This window comes from Coturnix japonica (assembly GCF_001577835.2).
Source record: "Coturnix japonica isolate 7356 chromosome 2 unlocalized genomic scaffold, Coturnix japonica 2.1 chr2random453, whole genome shotgun sequence".
NCBI classification, from domain to species: Eukaryota; Metazoa; Chordata; class Aves; order Galliformes; family Phasianidae; genus Coturnix; species Coturnix japonica.
The window spans coordinates 1-8,956 of NW_015439219.1; the positions used below are offsets into that span (position 1 = coordinate 1).

The 8,956-nt window shown below is 46.4% G+C and overlaps 1 protein-coding gene across 1 annotated transcript; it reads left to right on the top strand.

The window, feature by feature from the left end:
- Positions 1–7,899: 7,899 nt before the first annotated feature.
- Positions 7,900–8,792, top strand: LOC107306776 (endonuclease/exonuclease/phosphatase family domain-containing protein 1-like). The gene is made up of 2 exons (XM_015850126.2): positions 7,900–8,130; positions 8,282–8,792. Exons 1-2 carry the CDS (start codon positions 8,094–8,096, stop codon positions 8,476–8,478), a joined length of 234 nt encoding a protein of 77 aa, XP_015705612.1. The 5' UTR covers positions 7,900–8,093; the 3' UTR covers positions 8,479–8,792.
- Positions 8,793–8,956: the final 164 nt, after the last annotated feature.

Sequence of the window (8,956 nt, forward strand, 5' to 3'; positions counted from 1 at the left end):
TATAGAGTCCAGAATGGAAAACTTGCCTTAACAGAATGCCTAATTAAGTATATAGAGAAAAGTGTTTCCTTAACATTGATTCCCACTCTATCTTAAGTCCTTATACCTAATTGAACTATTCTGTAACCAATTGAAACTATTTTTCTGAAACTCCTACCTATATATCACAGGGAAAATCATTGGCTTGCACTTCCACAACATCAAATTCCCTTGTGGTACACATTTGAACATTTCCCATTTTGTCCATCACCACCATGTGCCCAGGTCCCTGGCTAAAGACAGTACCCGGAGAGGTTTGCCCCTTCAGACGCTGAAGGACCCAAACTGGTTTTTCCCAACACACCTCTTTATGTGTACTACAGGAACCTTTATTCCCCCACGGTAGTAGGACTGGATGGTTAGGACCATTACGATTACGAGATCCCTCGAGTGTTGACCCAACCAGGTGGCTTCTGCTAAATGGTTCTCCAATTTTATACGTTCCGCCACCCCATTGCCTTTCAACATAGTTTTCAATAACCCATTGGAATCGCTCGTTTCAATTCTTACCAGAGAGCTGGTGCATGAATAGGGAATATGTAAATCCACTCAAATGCCATGATTTTGGCCCAAGTGGTTACAAGAGGAATTTTTAAAAATGGGTTCCCATATCTGATTCAATTCTTTTCCGATGCCAGCCGCCCACAGGGATTTGCTTTTTCCAACCACTAATATGGTGTTCTGCTGGCGGTAGCCATGGGGTAATCTGCGTATGTTCGGCCACCCAGTGTTTGCCCTCCAACCATGGTGAGTACATAACGCTTACCATTGCGAGATCGTTGGCAAGGTGATATAATCCAACCTGCCATGCATCTCACATATTTTATACTTTCATCAGCCCTTCCCCCCAATAGGCTTTCATCCTCTTGGCTTGTTAAATTATGGCGGGCATTGTTTCACAATTCATGAATTAACTTGAGCACGATAGCTGTCCATAAGTTAAGTCCACCCCTGCGTCTCTGGCCCACTTATATGTTGGCAGTCCCTTCCTTTGATGACCTGAAGTCTCATGGGCCCACCGAGTAGGGAATAATTCACCTTGGTTCTGCCAGTCCAAGTCATTTGAGCCACCTACAATTTTTGGCAGCTCGATCAAACTGATGGTTATTTTTATGTTCTTTCAGTAGCCTTTACTTTTGGCACAATGAGCATCTGACATGGCGCACCTTTAAAAATGTTCCTAATTCGGCAGCAATGTCTTCACAGTTCAGCAGCCCAACAGGTCTTACCCTTTCGTTGGCCAATTATCTATCTTCCCACTGTTGCAACCACCCCCATAAAGGCATCTATGCCACCATCATGGAATCAGTATAAAGATGAAGCATTGGCCACCTTCCGTTCAGCCACATCTAAAGCCAGCTGAACAGCCTTTACCTCTGCGAAATGACCTTGAATTCTGCCTTTACCTTCGGTGGCCTCTGCAACTTTGTCGTGTGGGGCTCCATACAGCAGCTTTCCATTTCTGCGATGCTTCCCTACGAAATACGACATGATCCGTACCTGTGAAGGAGGGCAATTTCTTTTCGTTTTTGGTTAGCTCATTGTATGGTGGTGCCTCTTTAGACGTGATACCTCTTTCTGTAGGTGTGTGTTTTCAAAATTTTTTTACGTCTCAGGCAGTCCATGATCACTTCTAGAATTCCAGGACGGCTGAGTCTTTCCCATTTCTGAGCTCGTTGAGTAATTAATTGAAATCCACTTACTCAAGTGGCATAGTAGCATGATGGGTGGAGGGAACCTGTCCTTTAAACATCCAGTTTTAGTTAACTGGCAAAGCGAGGTGCTAGAAGAAGCTGAACCTCTGTCCCACACACTACTTCAAGAAGCAGCCCAACCCCCTCATACAACGGCTAAGATTCCGTCTCAGTTGGAGTGTAGCGCCTCCTCAGACCCTTTAATAATGCCTCGACCCAAATCCTAGGGGTCGGCCTGGGTCTCTCCTGAGGCCTCTTTGCCACAAACGCCCAGGGGACCTTTCTTTCTCCAGCAGCAGTGCTAGAGGATGTTCTTCACATCCGTGTCCGTCGTATGGCCCCAAGGCACGGCCACGGGCCTATTTCTTGTTTTATCTGCCTCAAAAGCCTGTGCTGCTCAGGACCCCCATGAGAAAATTAATTCTCTTCTCGGTGTTCACTGATAGAGAGGGCCTTCACTATGTGGCCTGGTAGTTTGGGGACATGCATTCTCCAAAAAGCCCACTACTCCAGAAAAGAATTGGGTCTCTGTATTTATTTGTGGGCGGAGACATAGCAGTGATATTTGTCAATCAACATCTGCTTGGGATGTGACGAACGTCCATTCTTAGCCATTTTATGCTAAGGAACTGGATTCCTGGGCAGGCCCCTTCACCTTGCTGCGCTTAATGGCAAAAAGCAGCTTTCAAAAGAATTGGATTATCTGTTTCCCTTTCTTGGAAACCTCTGCTGCTGTATGGCCCCACACACAATGTACATGTCAAATATACTGCAAGTGTTCAGGAGATTACCCTGTTCCAAACAGCTTGGATCAATCCATAGGCAATTGTTGGGCTTGTGCTTTCACCCCTTGGGGTAAACTGGTTCCAGGTATACTGAATACCCTCCAGTAAAAAGCAAACTTGTGGCCTTACATTTTGCATAGCCAATGGGATTGAAAAGAAGGCATTAGCAATATCAATAGTGGCCATACCCACTAGCTTCTTTTGACTCCAATTCATACTGGAGTTCTCTAGCATGGTCCTGGTACAGCAGCACTTAATGGAGGTGTAACTCAATTCAGGCAACGGTAAATCTACCGTCAGCCTCCATTCCCACTGGTGTTTACGCTACTGGCCATATGGGCTGTTTAAAGGCGAGTGGTTCTGCTAAATCACTCCCTGATTTTCTAATTAGCGAATTTAGCTTTTGAATGGGGAGCAATGATCCCCTATTGGTGCGGTCACTGCCGTTCTGTGAACCACTCTGGTGGCAAAATTGGTACCTCTTGGTCTCTTTTACCTGGAGCAACCCCACAGCAGAAGGAATCATCTGAAACAGACGCAGGTAAAGTTGGACAGCTGCTTAAAACACCATTTGTGTTTTACAGCAGCTATTCCAAGGCCCATCGATACCCCCGTTGGGATCCTTTGAAATATCCATCCCTAAGGTAATCGATTCCCAGTTACATGGAGCCGTTTCTGGACCAGTTCAACAGAAGGGTGTCCTCTGCCCCGTTTTTACCAGTGAGGCTTATTTCGGCCTCCAACACTAGTCAACTTCTTGGGAACCCCCAGTCACTCCATGCGATATATATTGGTTTGTGTCCCTGGTGACTTGAGGCATTTAGGTGCATTGGCACCAGTGTCCCCAAGGCTTTATATTTTCTGTGGTTGAGATTGCCAGGCACTTAATCCACACAGTACAGTATGACTCTGTTGTCCCTTTCCCCCCCTGGCGGGGGCAGGGCCCCTCTATTGTTTACCTCGTGTGACTTGCAGCAACTGGAAACTCTCCCCTTCTTGGAAGAGTCACCTTGCGTAGTTGTTTTCACCTTGTAATTCTTTCACTCGTGTCTTGAAGTGCAGAAGCTGGAATGAATTACATCCAACTTCTTTCATGTCCTCCCCATGACTACAGAGGAAAAGCAACAAGGCAAGACGTGTAGTCTCATTGTTGATTCGAGGTGACTTATCATCGTCATTTGCTTGAATACGAGGACGTCTCTGGTTTTTATCCGTTCACATCTCTTCGATGCATACAGGTTCGAGAGGAACTCATGGTTGTTTAGCTCTCTCAATAGGCCGATCGTGGGGAAACTCCTGGTTCCATCATCTGGTACCCCCGTGGATTCAGTCTACATCAGGCACATTAGCCCAATTTGTCAATAATATCACTTTGTGTTTCCTTCCATTTGTCTAACCTTTCCACTATTTTTTTCCCATTTGACAATGGCTGAATATAAAGCTTAACTTCTGTAGCGCTTATAAAATAATTCAAGCTCCTGAAAGTCTGCTAATTAGTCATTTACAGGGGCTTTCTTTTCGCCCTTTGCCATATACCACATGCAAGTGCCACTGGCATGCTTTTCTGGGAGCTGCCTTTGTAAAGTCACCCACATTTGTCGTGAACGTGGACTGCTTTCAGGACCTATGTATATTGGTTGGGATTGTTACGATTGAACTGGGGGGCTGTAGAGCATTTCCACAGGAGCCCTTTCTCTCGAAAAATTAGGATACCTTTCTCCATATCCAGTCCATTTCTTTTTCTCAGGCTCCAAAGTCGTTTAAAGGGGAATCTATCTGCTTTACCGCTATCAACATCCGCTTCCAGAGGGTTGTAGGACGACTTTGGAATGTGCCTATACTTCTGATCCACTACGTGAGTCCTGGAAAATTGTACCCAGTTGGCGAGCTTCACTGCCATCGAGCCACGCACTGTTGGCACCAATTGTCCCAGCAGCAGTAACAAGTGAACCATATTTTTTTTGGCTGACAAAGCATGACGATATAGGTCTCAATCTATTACTCAATACTCGAATTTCACCAGTTATTAAAAGACTACTGTCAATATAATGTTCGTAGAATACTTTGCTCACCTTCTTGCTCTATCAAGAAGTCCCAGGTTGTTGAGTTGCAGCTGTGTTGATGAGGCTGCCCCATCCTATAAGTTTGGACTCGAGAAATTCTTCTGTAAAGAAAAATTTAGCTTTTGGCTCCTCGTCTGACTCTGACCCTGACTTCTGAGCTTGTGTTTTTTCCTCCAGGGACCTTCCTCCTTCTTCCTCTCTCCCTACTTTCTCTCTCTAATTTCTCTGGCTCCTCTGACTTTTTTCCTCCCTAACATCTTCTTATACTGCTCTAACAACCTCTGCTCCGCCGACTTCCTCTGGTCTTCTGACTCCTCCTGCTCTGCCTGAGTCCCCCTGACCTCCTGAGTTCCCCTGCTCTCCTGAGTCCCCCTTTTTTCTCTCCATGAGGTCCTGCTCTCCTACTCCCATCCGCTTTTCTAAATCCTTCTGCATTTTCTCTATCTGGAGTTGAAACTCGTTTTGTTTTCGCCCTCTTTACAGGGGCAACCCAACATTGTAGGTCTGGTTTGCCCCGGTGGTTGGTTAAGTTTGGAGTACATTACTGGTCAGACTTGAGGGTGTCGCATTTCTGCCCTGAGGACGTTATAACTAGACTGGAGGGCGTCGTGCTCAGACTGGAGAGCGTTGTGCTTACACAGGAGGGGCGCTGCCGCGCTGCCGGGAGATGTCGTAACCTGGACTGGGAGCGTCCTTTGTGTTTTCAGACTGGAGAGTGTCATCTCGACCGGGGGCGCTGTGCTCGGAACTGGGAAGAGTGGTCGTGCTCGGACCGGAGGGCATCGCGCTCAGTCTGGAGTAGTGTCATGCTCGGACCGGAGGGCGCTTGCTCGGACTGGAGAGTGTCGCTGCTCGGACCGGAGGCATCGCGCTCAGTCTGGAGAGTGTCATGCTCGGACCGGAGGCGCTGTGCTCGGACTGGAGAGCGTCGTGCTCGGACCGGAGGGCATCTGCGCTCAGTCTGGAGGACGTGTTGAGCTTGGTCTGGAGGGCATTGTGCTCGGTCTGAAGAGTGTTATGCTCGGACTGAAGAGTGTTGTGCTCGGTCCGAAGGGCATTGTGCTCAGTCTGAAGAGCGTTTGTCGGACCGGAGGGCATTTATGCACAGACTGAAAGTGTTGTGCTCGGATCTGGAGGGTGTCACAGTTGGATTGGAAGGCATCATGCTTGCCTTAAGGGTGCCGCACTCAGACTGGACGGCGTCATACTTGGACTGGAGGTGTTGTGCTCTGGTCTGAGAGGCAATTGTGCTCGGTCCGGAGGCATCAGCGCTCAGTCTGGAGAGTGTTTGTACTCGGACCGGAGGGTGCTGTGCTCGGACTGGAGATGTCGTGCTCGCGACCGGAGGGCGCTGTGTCGCGACTGGAGAGTGTTGAGGTTGTATTTGCAGGAGCGTTTCTCATCCCAAAGTTTTTCTTGCGTCAGCTCAAGATTCTCTTTCTCGTACCAGATGTGAGTCTCGTTGGTACAGGAGATCTTTTCTCTCAGCTTCTTTTCTATCTCCTTCTCATCCCAAAGTTTTTCTGCGTCAGCTCTAAGACTCTCTTTCTCGTACCAGATTGGAGTCTCGTTAGTACAGGAGATCTTTTCTCTCAGCTTCAAAAGCTTTTTTCTCTCTCTACCTTCTCAGCCCAAAGTTTTTCTGTCCCAGTCCTAGACTCTCCTTCTCGGCCCTGAGACCTCTCTCTCAGCTTCAAAAACTTCCCTCTCAGGAATGGTATTGACTGTAAGGCCGATTAGCATTAACTAGGCCCAAAAATCATTTGTGCTCCTGAGATCTGCCTGAGCCACAAACATTCCTGCCTCAAATATGCAATCAACTCTCAGGATTCTTCAGTGTTCAGGAGTGAAGCTCCATAACACTGAAGATGTCTGTCCTTTGAGAATTCTCTTCAATTCCCTGCCACTCAGTATTCTCTGGTTCTAGGGAAGACTTCCTCCGGATGTTATAAATCCAGATACTGAGTGAGATTATTACAATAATCAACAGATAAGATCAGGGAGATTAAGAGTGTGGGCCCACTGATCATTCAAAAACTGCATAAAGGATTTCATAGAAAGAAAGAGGAGCACGCTTTAAAAATCACCATTTCTGTATAATTAGTTGCATTAGTTGCTCCCTCTGGAAGCTGCTTACGATACGCAGTGACGCACTCCTAACATGCTTTCAATCCATTATACAATGTATAGCTCCATAAGAAGTGGGCTAGTTAAACATGGCCCCAATATGTTCGGAGCGTCTCAAAAAAGGAACAATGGCACACAGTCCCTGGTAAAACAAATTTAGTAGAGAAACATTTTTTTTTTTTTTTTTTTCCTCCAATAGAGAGAAAAAAGTAAAGAGAAAACAAAGCTCAAGCAATGTTTTATAAAATATACTGGAGTATTGGCAGTCCGCCTGGAACTTTCAAGGTCAAGCTCGCAGGTGCAGAATCGCAACACGAGATAGCTCCTTAAACAGGGAAAAAAACTCGTAGCTCTGTTAAAAGCTTAAAAGAGCAACAGAAGAAAACAACAGAAAAAACAGCAAACTCAATTTGCCCACATTCTCCACCAAAATCTGTCACGGTTTGAACTAAAAATCCACCTGCGCCTGTGACAGGGCCGTGGGCCCGCAGGGGCCCTAGGCGAAAGGAAAAAAATTAATTAAGAAAAGAAAAACAGCGGCAACGATCTAAGAGGCACACTTATACTAAAATACTATATCGAAATACAGGATAACACAATATAATACAATATATTGAAAATTGAAGCTAACGAATCAAGCAAAATAGGAAGAGAATGAGTCCCGTAAACGAGAGGCCTACTGTGAATCTAGGCGAACGGCTGAAGGCTCCCACACATCCCTGAAACGCCAGAACTCGAAAAACGTCAGTCGGTTCTGCGACAGAGTTAATATAGAGTCCAGGTCCCGTGACCTATCGTGTTGTTCCCTGGGAGATGTAGTCTTCTTCTGATAAGTTGCAGATTCAGTAAAATTATTCATGCTTTATATGATGTTATGATGTGGAATACTGATAGCAAAAATTACAAAATTATTAAACCATGACATAGTCAAATTCTAATGTATCCAAGTTCAGCAGAATTTCTTCAGTCATGGAAGAATGAAAGCTTCTATAGCCAGCTTCTATAGACTTCTCTTCTACAAGTTGAACAGGATGGCCATGAGTAAGCAGGCAGTAAAAAGGGCTTCAAACAGCATTGCCTTCAGGAAGCAGAGTAAAGTTAGCTTTGCTACAAAGTACTTGTATATTTCCTCCTTTCCTTTGTATACCTCCTCCTCTTCCTTTTAAGCCGTGGGTGTCCATTCTTTCCATTCACTTCTCTTTTTTCTTTATTTTTTCTCTTTCCCAGGGGAAAAAGATGTGATCATCCTGGGAGATTTTAACCAGGCTCCCGACAGCAGCGACCACGACATACTGAGGAAGGAGAAGTTTCATCACTTGGTCCCTTCAAATACGTTTACCAATATCAGCACAAAGAACCCCCAGGGATCGAAGTCATTGGACAACATGTGGATCAGCCGGAGTTTGAAGAAGGTTTTCACAGGTAGAGTTTCTTTTTGGTTAATTCATGTACCAGTGTGAGGTTGGCATTGGGTCAAACGTGGCTGATACTGCTTGGCATACAACTACTATTGCTGGACTACAACTACCTGAAAAGAGGTACCGATCTTCTTATGTGATTTGGTTTCTTGCAGGTCACTGGGCTGTTGTGCGAGAAGGTCTTACGAACCCATGGATCCCTGATAACTGGTCCTGGGGTGGAGTAGCCTCGGACCACTGCCCCGTGCTAGCTGAATTTTACATGGAAAAAGACTGGAGCAGGAAGGAGGTGACACGGAATGGAAACGGGGTGACCGTTGAGCGCGACTCGAACACTAAGCATGAACGATGACTTGAACAGGAGGTGTCTCTCCTGTTCCAAGGGTCAGCCCATGGCTCTGCTTGCTGGAGACTCAGCTGCGGAGCAGAAGAGCTGCTTCCTCCTCTCCCTCCTTCACTTGTCCTCCCCATGTCCAGAAAGCATCAGCACTTGCCTTTGATGGCTCTCGCTCCGTGCCCTCCATGGAGGGCACCACCCCAGCTCTGGGGTGTCTGACGGCAATAGAGTGGTCTGTAACTTTTTATAGGGATGCAATGGACCCAACTCCATTCCTGGAGATTTGGATGAGAATTGTACAGAAAATAAAGCGTACTTTTAATGCTGTATAGGATCTTGGCTAAAATGCACCTTCAGGAGCAATACATGGGTGTGAGGAGTGCAGCCTGGCTCACTGGGAGGTGAATGGGTGGGTGCCTTGGGGTGAGATGGATCCTACAGGGAGAAGGAAAGGATAAGAGAGCTTTGGTGCCTGCTGGTTGAGCTTTGCATC

Bases quoted from the DNA above. Each gene is read 5' to 3' on its own strand.
- LOC107306776 (XM_015850126.2), top strand. From the start codon at position 8,094: ATGTGGATCAGCCGGAGTTTGAAGAAGGTTTTCACAG. The intron at 8,131-8,281 runs GTAGAGTTTCTT...GGTTTCTTGCAG, and splicing joins TTTGAAGAAGGTTTTCACAG to GTCACTGGGCTGTTGTGCGA.